General features: G+C 48.1%; 1 protein-coding gene across 1 annotated transcript in view; it reads right to left on the reverse strand.

Moving 5' to 3' along the window:
• The window catches only part of ALG1 (ALG1 chitobiosyldiphosphodolichol beta-mannosyltransferase), an 18,282-nt gene extending 1,711 nt beyond the window's left edge, over window positions 1–16,571 (reverse strand). The window contains exons 1-12 of the mRNA XM_019756459.3: window positions 16,330–16,571; window positions 15,419–15,496; window positions 15,211–15,314; window positions 7,921–8,069; window positions 6,131–6,220; window positions 5,589–5,699; window positions 4,725–4,846; window positions 4,501–4,539; window positions 4,123–4,182; window positions 3,327–3,437; window positions 1,997–2,111; window positions 1,017–1,092 (exon numbers count right to left, since the gene is read on the reverse strand). Of these exons, the coding sequence (XP_019612018.3) occupies window positions 1,017–1,092; window positions 1,997–2,111; window positions 3,327–3,437; window positions 4,123–4,182; window positions 4,501–4,539; window positions 4,725–4,846; window positions 5,589–5,699; window positions 6,131–6,220; window positions 7,921–8,069; window positions 15,211–15,314; window positions 15,419–15,496; window positions 16,330–16,543 (1,269 nt within the window). The 5' untranslated portion in view covers window positions 16,544–16,571. The remainder of the gene's footprint in view (window positions 1–1,016; window positions 1,093–1,996; window positions 2,112–3,326; window positions 3,438–4,122; window positions 4,183–4,500; window positions 4,540–4,724; window positions 4,847–5,588; window positions 5,700–6,130; window positions 6,221–7,920; window positions 8,070–15,210; window positions 15,315–15,418; window positions 15,497–16,329) is intronic.
• Between the last annotated feature and the right edge of the window lie 370 nt (window positions 16,572–16,941).

Raw genomic sequence — 16,941 nt, forward strand, 5'->3', positions numbered from 1 at the left:
CAGAACTTCCCTCGTTGGGCTTCCCGCCAGCCTGGACTCCCGCCCCCCCACAAACACCAGCTGCCAGGCCAGTGATTCTCCTGAAACCCTCCCTCACGGCCGCACTACCACCACCAGCGTCCTGGAGCTTCCGGTGGCCTCCCTGCACTTGCACTGGCAGGCCCAGCTTCCACACTCAGCCCGATGAACCGCTCTCAAACAGCTCGGACCCCCAAGTCCCCGACCCAACAAGCCCCTCACTGGGCAGACGAGAGCCCTCACGGCCAGCCACGCTCCATGTCCTGGACAGAGCAGCCAAGCTGCCGTATCCACCATCCACTCACCGTGCCCTGCAGCAGCTCCCAGCCTCTGCCGTGCTGTTCCTTCCACCCAGAGCACCCACCCCTCAGCCTCTGCCCAGCACCATCCAGCCCACGTGCTAGGAACAAGACAATCGTGTCCTTTCCAGTTATGCTAAACTAAGTCACGTGTCTGCAAACTACAGCCTGTGGGCCGCATGCAGCCCTCCATGGGTCTCTGTAAATAAAGTTTTATTGGAATGCAGCCACATCCTGCACTCACAGACACTTCTATCTGGGCCTTTCCACGAAGTGTGCTGCTCTTGGTCTCAACTGTCAAAAATGATGTATTCCTTTTTGTCATAAGAAGTAAGTGCCCCTTGAAGACTCCCACCCATCTTCCAGGAGGCTCCCTTCCCTCCGCACTCTCCTTCCAGTGTGTGGGTGCCCCCTTCTGTCAGCATTTCTGGTTCTTGAGCAAATCACCATAAATCAGAAATGAAAATCACTCCCTCAGTGGCACACGCATTCTGCCTGTGCATCAGCTGTACGGTGACAGCTCCATAACCCCCGACTGCAGGTGGGGCATGCCCTAATTCCCCAACTACTGAGGCCTGGCCATGCTCCCTCCCACTGCCCACCACAGGCCCACTGGGCTGCAGAAGGACGGAATTCAGGAGCACGGCTCGGCCAGCCTCCAAACCCCGCAAGCCCTAGCATGGGAGCAGACACAGCTACCTGCAGCTGAGCTGCCAGTTCGTCCGAGTCCTTGAAGACCAGGCCGTTTTCCTCATGTTTCACAAGCTCGTGTAAGCTGCAGAGAGAATCGAGGGACACTTAAAAGGGGCCTGCAGAAGAAACCGAACCCCCGTGGTGCCCAGGCCACCACTGCCCACCCAAAGGGAAAGCTACAGGTCAGGAATAGTCAGTCTGGTTTTAGTCACTCTGTTCTTAGATTTGGCGTCTGAAAAGAAAAACGACCTGGAAAGATACACATCAAAAACCCAAAGCAATGCAGGGATGGAGGGACGGTGAACTGGGATTTGGACCTTCTCTGTTACATGGCTCTTTTCAGTGAGAACAGGCTCAGTGGGTTCTGTGGTTTTTTTTCCCTTAAGTGCACCCCCGACCCCACCCCGGAGGTAGGCCTGGCACATTAAGGGTGACTTTTCTGGGTCACCAGGTGGTTGACCCAACATGCAGAGCTCAGCTCACGAGGGTCTAACATCCAGGATTTCCCCTTCAGAGACTGGCTCCTGAGCCTGTGGCCGGGAAACTGTTTCTAGAACCTGTTCTAACACTGCCCTCTCCAAATGCCTATCTCTGCCAGGAGGAGTGGAGACATAGAATTAAACTCATTTAACTGATTAGAATCCAAGTAAATGAGCTGACAAAAGGGACGGGGGGTGTGGGGGGGAAACCCATGTAAATTGTGCAGGCAATTCCAGCCACCATTCTATCCTTTGAGCACAAGGCCCGAGTTGAGATTTTAGGACACGTATTTTTCATCCAACATGAGCTCTAAGTGGAAGCCAACTCCTATAGTGGGACTTGGCCCCCCCACAGGACCATGAGGACTCCTGCTTCCCAGGACCCCCTGGCTGAGCTGCACGGAGGCGGCGCCTTTCCAGGGGTAGGTCTGACCACACTGGGTCCCCCCAGCTGCTGATAGGGGAACCTAACCGCTAACTCCAGGAAGATTCCGTTTCCACTCCTACCATTGGAAGGTCACGGCGCACACAGGCAGGCAGCACCCAAACATGTCTACCACCTTCATGGGCAGGTCTAGGCCGCTGGAGGACTTGTGCAGACAGACGCCCAGGTCCGCTGACCCTGCAGGGCGATGGGGCCGTCAGATCGCTGACCACACATCCCGTAAGGACTGTGGATCACGCCTCTGGTGGGGAATGCAAAGTGGAAAGCGCTCCCAACCCCACATCCAATAGCTGAACTTGGCCAAGCAGCCAGGTGAGGGGTGGGGGCACGGCAGGGCTTCCCAGCTGCCCACCACTAACATTTTTAATTAAACTGACCCCCTTTTTCTACTTAACCACGATTTATTTTAAAAGAACCCATCGCAATTACGCTTAACGGTGCAGAGTTTTTGCTCAGGGAGATAAAAATGTTTTAGAAATAGTGGTGATGATTGCAAGACCCTGTGAATGTAATTCATGCCGCTGAGTTGCATGTACACTTAAAAATAGAAAAATGGTAAAAATGGCAACCTTTGTTATATGTATTTTATCCCAATAACTAGGAAAAACCCCCATAGCAGATGCAACAGAAAAGCAGCTGTCACGACGAAAATACAGCCAAATAACTCCCTAACACTCAATACTGGCTGGAAGGGCCTGCCTACCAACAGCTGTCTGCCCAGGACAGCTTACGACTGGCTGCTGGAAGATGAGGCATCAGAACAGTACAGGCAGCAAGCCAGCTGACTCTTCCTGTCTGTCTCCCCAGAGTAATAAGACGAGAAGAGACAGAGGAAGGGAATTCTCAATGGGAGTCAACACTGACTCACTGTGTTTCACCCAACATCGTGTCTGCAACGGCCCTCCCACACTTGGGGAAAGGTGAGTCCCACCCAAGCCCAGGCCCAGCCTCTGCCTGAATCAAAAAACAGGACCAAATGGAGGGCATGGGGGCTGAGAGGACATAACCCTCTCTGAATCCCTCGGCAAACAGCTCCCAGGCCCACCAGGCAGGGAGGAGCTGGCACATCAGATGAGGCAATGGCCTCATCTCCTGGAGTTCAGCCAGAGCTCTTCCGACAGGTTCTTGGCAGATGGCATCTCCCTGTCCCAGGTGGCCCCTGGAGCAGGGTCCAAGGCAGGGCCCAGACCAGCCTGAGGCCTGTGTATATGGCCCTTGAGCTGAGAACGGATTTTAATTTTTAAAGGGTTGTAAAAACAAAGACTCTGAGATAGAGGCTGGTAAAATATTTACAATCTGGCCCTTTTCAGAAAGTCTGTCCCCTGCCCTAGAGTATTATTCCCTTTTAAACCGCAGCCCTCTCCCTGCAGGCCTCCTGCCAGGCATTCTTACCTAGAAGCAGGGGGTAATCCTCAGCCTCCAGCCATGGGGTACAGACCTGGATGTGCTGGAAATGCTTCTGGCCAATGAGACGGCTGTAATACTCCTTCAGAGGCCCTTTGCCTTGCAGAGAAAATCAGAGTCACTGCACTGGGCCCATCTCTGGCCCATCCCAGGCCTGAGAAACCCCAGCTCCAATCAGATCCCCATTCAGCCCCTTCCAGAAATGAACCCCCAGGGGTATGCAAGCTTCCCCCAAGGGGCTGGGAACGTGGCCGGGACAAACTCTGGCTGGGCACCAGTGTCAACTAGACACAGCTTCTCACATGGACTGCCCCTGTGCCCAGCAGCCGTCTCAGGTGGCACAGCACGTCCAGTGGGCTCTGCCACCCCGAGTGCACAAGCTGGGGCAGCTGGCCCAGGCCCCGCCTTCTCCGACCACAGCTTTCTGCTTCTCTCCCCACTGGGCTACTCTGGAAGCAATTTTATGTCAGAAAGTGGCCTCTTTCGTTTAAGGGGGGGGAAAAAGGGTGCCTGGAAACCACTGGAAGTAGACAGCTCAGTATCTCTGAAATTATGCTGAGATTCAAATCTAGACTCCATGCCCTGCTGTGAGGACCTTCTGAGCCTCAGTTTCACCCTCTGCCAAGTGGGTGTAGAAAACCCTATGTCAGAGAGCTGCCGTGAGGATTAGCAACAAGGAATGTCACGTGCCTAATGTGGAGAAGGTCACAAGAAAGGCAGGTGACTGCCGCCCCCTCTACTGCCCCCAAGCTAAATACAGGAACATGGAGGGTCCCAGGCGTACCAGTTATCACACAGACCAGAGAGGGAAGGCTTTCTCCATCCAGGATCAGCTGTTCAAACTCTGTGTTTAAGAAAATAAATGTGTTATAACCTGGCTCATCCAGGCAAGTGAAGGAGGAGGTAAAGTAGAGGTGTGGTGACAGACAACTCCCAGACACAAGGTCACTCTCTCAGGTGGCACTTCTGATCTAGGGCCTGGTCACTCAATGACCCAAATGCGGCCTCAGGGCCACCACCTCCACCACCCGGGTGCTCAGGCAGCCCACCCAGCAGCCCTGGGGACAGGAACACTCTGCAGAAGACACCACACTAGGCCAAGCGGGCACCTCGCAAGTCAACAGCCCCCAAGTTCAGCTCCTGATCGCAGCCACACACCTACTTTCTAATGCTGCCAGCAAGATGGAGAAGTCTTCGTCCTCTACAAGAAGAGAACTGAATGTCACAGGTGGTTTCTAGCTGCCTCCCTGCCCAGCTCAATGCCCTCCCCTTTCCCATCAGGGCCTCGGGGATCCCCGGAGACATGTGGGGCACAGGCCTGGCAGGGATGAGAACGCAGGCTCAGCCAGGCCCTCTTCCAACCCAAGTGCCCAGGAGGGTCGAGACCTGTCCAGCTTGTGCTGCTGACCAACAGGGCCGGCCGCCCGTGAAGACATGTCACCATCCCGCTCCCAGCATCCCGCTCCGTGAAGGCCGACCTCTCCGTGGCCGGGTCTGAGGGTTCTGAGCTGACGGAGCAGAGACAGAGCCTGTTAGATGCCAGAACGGCGTCTCCCACCAGAGCAAGGTCCCGAAGGTCGGGTGTGGCCACATCAGACCCACTGAGCCCACCCTATTAGCTGACGCCTGGGCCCAGACATGCACTTGCTTTCTTTATCAATACTATTTGTTGCAAGGTGCTGACGTCAGAACAGCAGATAAGACCGCCTCAGCCCTTGCCTTCACCAGCTTACTGTTCTTATTCCCTCAACTTAAGACGAGGATGCTGTGACATCCCAGCTGGCTCCCAGGTTACTGAAAGGAACAAACAACTGGTGTAAAGAGCTGCTCAAAGGACCTTTCCTTAGCCCCAGTGACACCCCAGAGAACACACAGGTCCACAGACTCCGCCATGGGGTCAGGAACACTTGGGCAGGAGAGTAAAGATGCCCATAGCCTATCACTTTCCTTAAATGGCCAGAGACTACAATACTTCAGGCTTTGGGGACCATATGATCTCTATTACAAAATTTGGCTCCACTGTTGCAATGTGAAAGCAGCCATGGACAATACATGAATAAATAAATGGGCTGTGTTCCAGTAAAAGTTTTTTTATGAACAGGCAGTGGGCTGGCAGCCATCATTGGCCAAGCCCTGGATTAGTGGATTCCCAGGTCTGCAGCAAGGAGACGGGGCAGAGGCCAGGACAGCAATAAGCACAAGAGAAGGCAGCTGAAGACGGGAGACAGGAGACGGGGGCCGGGGACCTACCTGGCCCTGAACGCAGAGTAGGTGCGGCCCAGCTTCATAAAGAGCTGGTGCTGTAGGTCCAAGGGCGTCTCTTTAAAGAAAGATGCGGGCTTGTCGTAGACAGTCACAGCTCTGCAATGAGATCATTGGGGGGCTCTCAGAGGAGTGGAGAAAGGCCTAAGGAACAGAAGACCCAGGAGAATCCAGAAAAAGAAGGGTGCTTGGGGGATCCAAGTCTCAGACAATAAGAAGCTTTGCAGTGAAGTAGGGGAAAATAGTACATTGCTTTATATTCACACACACACAAAATATAAAACATTGTTTTATATTCACACACATACACACACACACACACACACAAGCTTTGAATTACTTGGGGAAGCACAGAGAAAAGTTCTAACATCAGAGCTGCCTGGGCCATCTGGCTGGCTGGAAAAGAAACCCCAGCCTCCCAGTAACTATCTCCCAGGCCCCGGGGATATCCAGATGCCTCGCCAACATGACAGCAGGCACTGCAGCTGGGACCAACTGTGCTGGGACCCCTCGCCTCTCCAGACCCCTACTTGATGCCCCAGTTCTCTGCCAGGTCTTCCCGCATTGCGTTGGTCACACATAGGTTCAGGTGGGACAGGCGGCCGCAGAGCTTCTCGTACCTGAAAAGACGTATCACTGGTCAGCCAGGAGCCCTGGCCAGACGCCACCACCACAAGCGCCAGGTGACTCAACACCTTCCAACATAAAAGAGGCGGCAACACTGGGGTCTCCAAAATCGGGAGCACACAGGGTCGCTAACGAGGCACCTACCAGAGTTTGTACTGAATTCCACCTGAACTATTATTTCTTTCACACCTTTCTTTTCGTCACATTGCTTTTCGGCTTAAATACAATCATTCCCAAGGGAAACTGCCATAAAAAGAAGAACTAAAATAAAGCCCCATTATTAAATTTGAGCCACATTACGCTGTTCCCTGCAAAGGCTGTGGGGCTGACGTTTGCTCTAAATCAGGGGTGTCCAAACTTTTTTCAACGTTTTTCACCAAGGGCCATATGCGGAAAAATACACAAACAGCCGGGCCACTCACTCGAGGTGAAGTACGTATTGCCTCACCTGGTTTATTTAAGTAAACTAAATATATTTTTGGAATTTGCAGCGGGCCAATTAACAATGGATCGCGGGCCGCAGTTGGCCCGCGGGCCTCAGTACAGACACCCCTGCTCTAAATGTATTACAAAGGGAGTTGTACAAATGTTAGAAAGATGTTAAGAACAAATTAGCTCCAAACTGAGACTTGTGCCCTGATGCCAGGGCAGAACTGAAAAGGGGTAATGAGTGACTGCAGGTTGTTAAACACCGTTGGTGCGTCACGGTCTGCTCCTCACACAGGACACAGAGAAAGCTCCAGAGTTGGACGGCCCTAGAACTGAATTTCGGTCCTCACACTTCTGTGTGGCAAGTGGCAAAATAGCTCTCAGCCTCGGTTTCCTGGCTTGTGAAAGGAGAGGTAATCACAGGGCATCCTCAGCGGGGGGTGGTACAGACTGAATGGGATAACGGCCTTGGCTGGAGCTGGGCATGCAGCAAGTACCCAGATTGCTGCTGCCGCTGCCAACACTGTTACTGCCATCAAGGAATGACCCATCAGGGCAAAGGCCACAGTTGCCAGTGGCCTGAGGCTGCAAGTCCCCACCAAGGCAGATGTTATATACTTGATGTTATATGCAGAACACGACCAACTCTTCCTGTTCCAAGTCCAACCTGCTCCCACAGGCCCTTCTTCCCTCTCCCTGTCTCATCAGCTGCAGAAGACTGGAACCCGTATCTCCATCTTCCAGCAGCAGCCCCTGGTCTTTACTTGGGGATCTGGTCTGGGTGCACCTGGGACCCCAGCTCTCGCAGTGGAATACCTGTCCCAAGCCTGAGGCAACAGGGTACGGAAGCACCTCAGCCTCTGTGGGGGTCGGAGGATGGCAGGTGAGCAGGAGGCAAGCAGAGGCTCGCTCTCTCCACTGAGTCTGACAGGGTGGGAAGGAGAGCAAGGGGAGCTCCCAGAACCTGAGAAAACCTCCAGGAGGGCGTGTGGAGAGAGAGAGGAGAGGGGTCCTGATGACACCCTTTTTGAGCTCCAAGTCAGCCATTGCTTTGGACGTTTCAGTTTCATGGGCCAACAAATGCCCTCCTTTACTTAGACCTGTTTCCATCACTTGTATCCAGCATCGGCCCAATTCCCAAGCCTTGCCCTCCCCCCACTGCACACAGGGAACCAACCGGCTTCACCAGGTGTCACACTGGCCCTTCTTCCTACCCCAGTTTGGGGAAGAAGGTGTCTGTATCCTCCTCCTCCCAGACCCTCACCACTTGGCCAGCAGAACGAGGCGGTGATTGGGGCCGTGCACCAAACCCATAATGGAGTAGCCATAGTTGTGCCAGTCAATGACGAGCTTGCTCCCACAGAGGCAGCCCACAAACCAGCAGACAGCAATGGCAGGCAGGCCCGGGGGGTTCTGGGAAAGAGAGAAACATGAATAAAGAGGAGGAAACCAGACCATCATCAACAACAGACCGAGTGCAATATACATGATCGATAAGCAGAAGACTCTCTTCCTCACTAAACAAGGTATAAAAGTCATAAAAGAAGCAAAACCGATCAACCTGAAAAGTCTATCATCGAAAATCAAGGAGACAAAAAATGGAACAGGTGGTGCATTTTTCACCCATCAGAATGGAAACTCTAAAACACTTAACAACAGCCATCCAGGAGCACAGCACATTTATTTTAAAGTGCATGAGTTTGGACCAAGCTCTTCTACCCCCTAGGAATTTATCCCAAGGAAAAAGCTGGATCTGTGCAAATCATGTTCACTGATGCTCTCTGCCACATTATTTGTAAAAGTAGAAAAAATTAGGATGGATCTGAGTGTCCAGTGAGACTAAATAAATCATACATTAATGCACATCACATATTGGGATACAATGCAGCCAATTAAAAGGTGCTTCTACGTGTTAAAAAGCAGTGAATGGGAGCTGAGTGGAGACGCGGCCGGCATCAGCAGCTGCAGAAACGCAGGGGATCCCAGGACAGAACAGAGAACACAAAAGCCAGGAGGTGGGCTCTTTCCCTGCGTCCCACAGCTGATCTCTCCCGCCCAGGAGGCAGCCAGTTGGGCCCTAGGTCGGACAAAGGACACAAACTCCATACCTGGGCCCCTCTCCCCGCTCTTCCAATTCTACCCCCACCCTTCCAGAGATTGAAACTGGCCCCTGAACTGAGGGGTTGTGTCCCATTACAGCGGAGCCTTAGTGCTCAGGCTCTGGGAAGACTGGGCGTGCAGCTCTGACCCAGGGAAGAGGCTGCGAAGAGTGTGATGTTTGCTGGGCTGGGAGAGAAGAGACTCCTCCACCCCCAGCCACCACCTTTTCTGGCCTGCCTAGGGCAGGGCAATTACAACTGCAGAGGCACTCCCAGAGATCAGTGGCTGACATAGCTCTGGGCTTTCAGCAGCTCAGAAATCTCCCGCCCGCCACACACACACACACACACACACACACACACGGAAGAAGTGCCCTAAGACTCAGGAGAACTGGACTCAGGGCTGGTGGTGCTACTCTCAGTGCGCACAGGTGCAGGCAAAGGCAGAAACTGCACTGACTTTGTAGAAACTATCACCCAGACCCCTCAGCCCCACGCATCTAAATCTGCAGTCCCAACGTCACTCTGGGCAGCAGGTGACCGGCTCTGCCTGCACAATACACAAAGGACTCTTTGGTACAGCAGAGGACAACCTGGAGATTACTTGGTGGGCTTAAGCCAAGACTGGCGCTGCTTTTTGTTTTTTGTTTTGTTTTCTCTTTATATCTTTGATATCTTTGCCTGTGTTGAGTGTGGGTTGTCGGTTGTTTTTACATGTGAATGTATTTGATTTTTTATTTGTTGTTGTTGTGCTTGGTGATTTGCTTTGTTCTGAAATTGCCCTACACCAGAGCCCAGCTTAAGAGGCACAAGATTCAACACACCCAGAGGCCAACTCTAGACCAAACCAGAGTATTACCAGGTTTGACCTACAAGTGACACACCCAGAGGGCATTCTCTACAGGCACAAGAGACCACAGAGGCCAAACCTCATTTAAGTGGTCAACCCTTACGCAGCAGAATATCCTGCAGGGGGAAGAGCCAAGTCTCACAACTAGTCAGCCTAGGAGTTAACCCCACCTACTCACAAGCAAAAAGCAATTAAAGATCTTCTTTAACAGGACAATATACACAACACAAGAATCACCTTTGAGTACATGCAGAGGAGAAGAACGAAGTAGTGCAAGTTAAATATAAAGGACACATACTACATAAGATAACCCAGCAAGAACTAAGAACTCTAGGGGATCTACCTAATACATCGAAGCAAACACAGAGTCAGCCAGAATGGGGAAACAAAGAAACATGTCCCAAATAAAAGAACGGAAGAAACCTCCAGAAATGGAACCAAATGAAACAGAGGTAACCAACCTATCAGAGACAGAGTTCAGAACACTGATGATAAGAATGTTTAAGGAGCTTAGAGACGATATAAAGAAGGATAGAGAAATCATAATGAACAACCAGTTAGAACTAAAGAACACAATTACTGAAATAAAGAACACACTTGAAGGAATTAACAGCAGGTTAGATGAAGCAGAGGATCGAATCAGCGACTTAGAAGACAAGTTAGCAGAGATCACCCAAACTGAACAACAGAAAGAAAAAAGAATATAAGACAATGAAGATGGTTTAAGAGACCTCTGGGATAACATCAAGCACAACAACATGTGCATCATAGAAATACCAGAAGGTGAAGAGAGGAAGCAAGGGATTGAGAGCATATTTGAAGTAATAATGTCCGAAAACCTTCCTAACCTGATGAAGGAAACCAACGTACAAGCCCAGGAAGTGTAGAGAGTTCCAACCAGGATAAACCTAAACAGGTCCACACTAAGACACATTATAGTTAAAATGGCAAAGGTTAAAGACAAAGAGAGAATCCTAAAAGCAGCAAGAGAAAGACAAAGGGTGACATACAAGGGAATTCCTATAAGTCTATCAAATGACTTTTCTACATTGCAGGCCAGGAAGGAATGACAGGACATACTCAAAGGAATGCAAAAACCCGCCTACAAACTGACTGTTTATCCAGCAAGGCTATTATTTAAAGTTGATGGAGAGATAAATATCTTCCCAGGAAAGAATAAGCTAAAGGAATGTATTTCCACCAAGCCTGCATTGCAAGAAATACTAAAAGGACTGCTGTAAATAGAAGAAAGATGAAAACAATCTAACTACAAATTTAAAAATGGCAATAACTGTGTACCTATCAATAATCACTTTAAATGTAAACGGATCAAATGCTCCAATCAAGAGACATAGGGTGGCTGAGTGGATAAGAAAGCAAGACCCTTGTATATGCTGTATACAAGAGACTCACCTCAGATCAAAAGACACACACAGGCTGAAAGTGAAGGGTTGGAGTAAGATATTTCATGCAAGTGGAAATGAGAAAAAAGCTGGAGTTGCAATACTTATATCTGACAAAATAGACTTTAAAATGAAGACTATATTAAAAGACAAAAATGGGCACTATATAATAATAAAGGGATCGATTCGAAAAGAGGACATAACCCTAGTAGACATTTATGCACCCAACATAGGAGCACCTAAATATATAAAACAGATATTGACTGACATAAAGACAGAGATCAACAGTAACACTATCATAGTAGGGGACTTCAACACACCTCTGACAACAAGGGACAGGTCTTCCAGACAGAAAATCAATATGAAAACAACAGCCTTAAATGACACATTGGACCACTTGGATTTAATCGATATTTTCAGAGCATTTCACCCCAAAGCTGCAGAATACACGTTCTTCTCAAGTGCACAAGGAACATTTTCCAAGATAGACCATATGTTAGGCCACAAAACATAATAAAGGCCATATATGATAAACTCACAGCTAACATCATACTCAATGGGGAAAAGCTAAAACCATTTCACTTAAGATCAGGAACAAGGCAAGGTTGCCCACTTTCTCCACTTCTATTTAACATAGTGCTGGAAGTTCTAGCCACAGCAATCAGACAAGAAAAAGAAATAAAAGGCATCCAAATCGGTAAGGAGGAAGTAAAATTGTCATTATATGCAGATGACATACTATATATAGAGAACCCTAAAGACTCCACCAAGAAACTATTAGAGCTGATAGATGAATTTAGTAAAGTAGCAGGATACAAAATTAATATTCAGAAATCAGTTGCATTTGTATATACCAATAATAAAACATCAGAAGGAGAAATTTTTTAAAAAATCCCATTTACAATTGCTTCAAAGACTATAAAATACCTGGGAATAAATTTAACCAAAGAAGTAAAAGATCTGTACTCAGAAAATTATAAGACACTGAAGAAAGAAATGAAAGAAGACAGAAATAGATGGAAACACATACCATGTTCATGGATAGGAAGAATTAATATAGTTAAAATGTCCATACTGCCTAAGACAATATACATATTCAGCGCAATTCCTATCAAACTACCAATGACGTTTTTCACAGTAACAGAATATATAACCTAAAATTTATATGGGACCATAAAAGACCCCAGATAGCCTCAGCAATCTTGACAAATAAGAACAAAGTGGGAGGTATAACGATACCTGACATCAAATTATACTACAAGGCTACAGTAATCAAAACAGCATGGTACTAGCATAAAAACAGACACATAGATCAATGGAACAGAATAGAAAGTCCAGAAATAAATCCATGCCTATATGGCCATTTAATCTATGACAGTGGAAGCAAGAATGTACGGTGGGGTAAAGACAGTCTATTCAATAAATGGTGCTGGGAGACCTGGACAGACACATGCAAAAAAATGAAGTTGGACCACCTCCTTATACCATATACAAAAATAAATTCAAAATGTCTTAAAGACTTAAATGTAAGATCTGAAACCATAAAATTCCTAGAAGAAAATATAGGAAGAAACTTCACAGACATTACCCGGAGTAAGATTTTTACTGATATATCTCCTCGCGCAAGGGAAGTAAGAAAAAAAATAAACATGTGGGATTACATCAAACTAAAAAGTTTTTTCACAGCAAAGAAAACCATCAATAAAACAAAAAGGGATCCTACTGAATGGGAAAAGATATTTGCCAATGAAATATCTGATAAGGGGCCAGTATCACAAATTTATAAAAAACTCACTCAACTCAACTCCAAGAAAGCAAACAACCCAATTAAAAAATGGGCAGAGAACATGAAGAGACATTTTTCTAAAAAGTACATACAGGGCTGTACAGGGCCGGCCCGGTGGCTCAGGCGGTTAGAGCTCCATGCTCCTAACTCCGAACGCTGCCGGTTCGATTCCCACATGGGCCAGTGGGCTCTCAGCCACAAGGTTGCCGGTTCAACTCCTCGAGTCCCGCAAGGGATGGTGGGCAGCGCCCCTGCAACTAAAATTGAACACGGCACCTTGAGCTGAGCTGCCGCTGAGCTCCCAGATGGCTCAGTTGGTTGGAGCACGTCCTCTCAACCACAAGGTTACCGGTTTGACTCCCACAAGGGATGGTGGGCTCTGCCCCCTGCAACTAGCAACGGCAACTGGACCTGGAGCTGACCTGTGCCCTCCACAACTAAGACTGAAAGAACAACTTGAAGCTGAACAGCACCCTCCACAACTGAGATTGAAAGGACAACAACTTGACTTGGAAAAAAGGCCTGGAAGTACACACTGTTCCCCAATAAAGTCCTGTTCCCCTTCCCCAATAAAATCTTTAAAAAAAAAAAAAGTACATACAGATGGCAAACAGACATATGAAAAAATGCTCAAACTCACTAATCATTAGAGAAATGCAAATAAAAACCACAATGAGATACCACCTCACCCCAGTAAAAATGGCTATCATCAATAAATCAAAAAACAACAAGTGTTGGCGCGGATGTGGAGAAAAGGGAACCCTTGTGCACTGTTGGTGGGATTGCAGATTGGTGCAGCCACTATGGAAAACAGTATGGAGGTATCTGAAAATGGAACTACCTTATGATCTAGCAATTCCACTCCTAGGTATCTATCCGGAGAAATCCAAAACTCTAATTCAAAAAACTTTATGCACTCCTATGTTTATTGCAGCACTATACACAATAGCCAAGACATAGAAACAACCATGGAAACAATGCCCATCGGTAGCTGACTGGATTAAGAAACTGTGGTACATTTATACAATGGAGTATTACTCAGCCATAAAGAAGAAAGAAATCTTACCATTTGCAACAACATGGATGGACCTAGAGAACATTATGTTAAGTGAAATAAGTCAGACAGAGAAAGACAAATACCATATGATCTCACTTATATGTGGAATCTAAAGAAAAGAATAAGTGAATGAACTAATCAGAAATAGTTTTGGAGACATAGAGGAAAAACTGAGGATTTGCTAGTTGGGAGGAGGGGTGGGAATAAGGGGGAAGGTGAGGGGATTAGAAAATAGTCGGTAACCACAAGATGGCCACGGGGTTCTGAAAATTAATTTGGGGAATGTGATCAATAATGTTGTAAAGATTTTGTAGGGTATCCGATGGACACTTGTCTCATTAGGGAGACCACCTCAGGGATGGTGTAGATGCCTGATCACTGCACTGTACACCTGAAGCTGAGCTGAACAATAATGAATGTCAACTACAAGTTTGTATGTGTATGTATGTATGTATGTATGTATGTATATATGTATATGTATATATATATACGTACATGTATATATGTGTATATGTACTTAGTACAAGAAGTGGAGTACAGCATTAGGAATAGCGACAGTGGAAATGTAATGGCTCTGTGTGATTTCAGAGGGTTAGTGGATGGGGGGTGGGGGGTTCACTAAATGTGAGGGATATAAAAGATAAACGTCTAAGTATTACTTTGTCTTGTGCACCTGAAACTAATAAAATAAAATAAAAGCAGTGAATGGATGAGGATAAGAGTATTAACTCCAGAACCAGAGTGACTACCTAGTTCAAATCCTGCCTCCAGCACTTCCTTGCTGTGTGACAATGGGCTACTTCCACAACCTCTCTGAATCTAGGTCTCCTCAACTCTAAAATATAGGAAATACAAGAACCTACTCCTTAGGATTGTTGTGAGGGATTAAATGAGTTAATACATGTAAAACACTTAGATATGTAATAAGCACAATGTAAGACTTATCTGTGATGACATAGAAAAACAGACTAGATGGGTACCATAAATAGAATGGACACACACAATATAGTCTACCACTCATGTCCTCGAAAGTTTATACACACATCATATGCAATTTATTTTCCAACTTGTGCATTTTTAAAAGGCTGGACCAATATATGGTGATGGAAAGAAAACTAACTATGGGTGGTGAACACACAATGTGATATACAGATAGTGAATTACAGAATTGTACACCTGAAATCTATGAAACTTTACTAACAATTGTCACCCCAATAAACTTTAATTTAAAAAAAAAAAAATCTTTCCATGGGAATAAAATATACCTTTATAGTGTTAAAAAAAAAAGGCAAAAAAAAAAGGGCTGGAAAGTAAACAGTTAACAGTGGTTCTCCCAGAAGGAAGCAGGGCTGAACATACCTGGAGAAAGATGTAGGCTGCCGACTCCCTGCACATTAACTTCCACAGCAAGTGCACGGCCTGAAATACAACTTTGACTCCATACTGAAGAATGTGCGGCCCAACTGCAAGTCAGAAAACGACCGTCACTACCGAAGGAGTTTTTGACAATTTGCAGATTCTTCCCAACACACAGATTCAGAGAAATCTGGAGTTGACTGTATCCTACCTGCAAGTCTCTGGAGTTCTGTCAAACGCACAATCCGAATTCTGTCGTTTTGCAAGAGTTCATCGTGGGGTTTGGAGTCTGAAAAGAATGTCCCCTTTAATGTACTGGACAGGGCAATCTAAAGTCAGATGGTCCTCCAGCTCAGCCTGAAGAGTGGAGAGTGTTTTGGAAAATAAGATTTTTCCAAACTGCTCTCTGTTCCTCAACAGCCAGAACAGAGAATGAGGGCAATTCCTGTCCAGATTCCACCAGACTGTCCACAGACAGAGGGCCTGAATCTTACTCATCCTTACTTGACACAATGCCTGGCACATAGTAGGCCCTCAAACTTATCTAGATTCCCTGGATGGTGGAATTACCCCACCACAGAAAGACCCCTAGGAAGTCCCACTCCACCCACTCACCCCGGGATAGCAGACTTCAAATAGGGACCAAAGGCAACCAATGCTCCTCTTGCTTTTCCCTGATAGGGAGTTAAGCTGCCCTTTAGCTAAAGATGTCAACACCACAAGCTGCCTGCCTCCTCAGACACACCCTGGCAAGAGGAGCCTCAGAGACGTGGTTACCAGTACTGGGCGTGGAATCACACACACGTGGGTTCCAGTTCATCTTTCCACTTACTAAGAGGATTAACTGAAAACTATGCAATGAGTTCGCTTAGCTTAGCACTGTCTTGGCACATGGCAGGCGCTCGATGAACCGCGGGCTGTTCCTAGAGACCCACTCCGCGGAGCGTGGGCAGAAACCTGGCAACCGCTGTCCAGGCCACAACTGGGCTCGCCCAGTCTCCGAAAGCTGCCCCAGGGAGGAAGAAGAAAAGGGGCGTCCTCGCCCCGGCCCCTCTGGGGCGATCCAAGCCTCAGGTGAAAGGCTGAGAGAGCAGCCTCCCTCCCAGACCCCGGGGCACTCACTACAGAAGCCCAGGAGGGTCACGGAGAAGCCGCGCTTGGCCAACGACAGCGCGTGGTACTGCATTCGGGGGCTGCGGCCCACATCGCCCAGCACCACGACGACCACGTGCCGGGCCGTGCGCCCCCGCTGCCTGCGCTTCCACGCGAGCAGCAGCAGCAGCGGCAGCGGCAGGGCTACGAACAGCGCCAGCAGGACCACGTAGGGGGAAGCCATCTTGGCGCACTGGCTACAGTCACGTGACCGCGCTCCCGCCGGCCGGGCGCGCTTTGCGCAGCCGCATATCGAGCTCCCCCACGTGGGTGGGGAGACGGAAGGCGCGGGCGTGGTTTTCTCCGTGGCGACACGGCCAACTTACAGGTGTGCCTGAGGGCTAAGAATTGATGGCATTTAAGGTAAAGCTGTTACACTATGTGTGGATCTAAGAACATTTTATTTCAAAGTTTAAGATGATTTCAAAATATAGTGAGACAACAATTTGGGTGAATCTCATCAGCATAATGTTGAGAAAAGCGGCCAGGTGCCGAGTACCTACTGGCTGGTCCCATCTATATACAATCAAAGCTAATCTGCTGTTAGAAGTCAGGGGAATGACTTGTTTGGAGGATTGGAGA

Source organism: Rhinolophus sinicus, chromosome 10, assembly GCF_057876585.1.
Source record: "Rhinolophus sinicus isolate RSI-liver-muscle chromosome 10, RSI-T2T, whole genome shotgun sequence".
NCBI classification, from domain to species: Eukaryota; Metazoa; Chordata; class Mammalia; order Chiroptera; family Rhinolophidae; genus Rhinolophus; species Rhinolophus sinicus.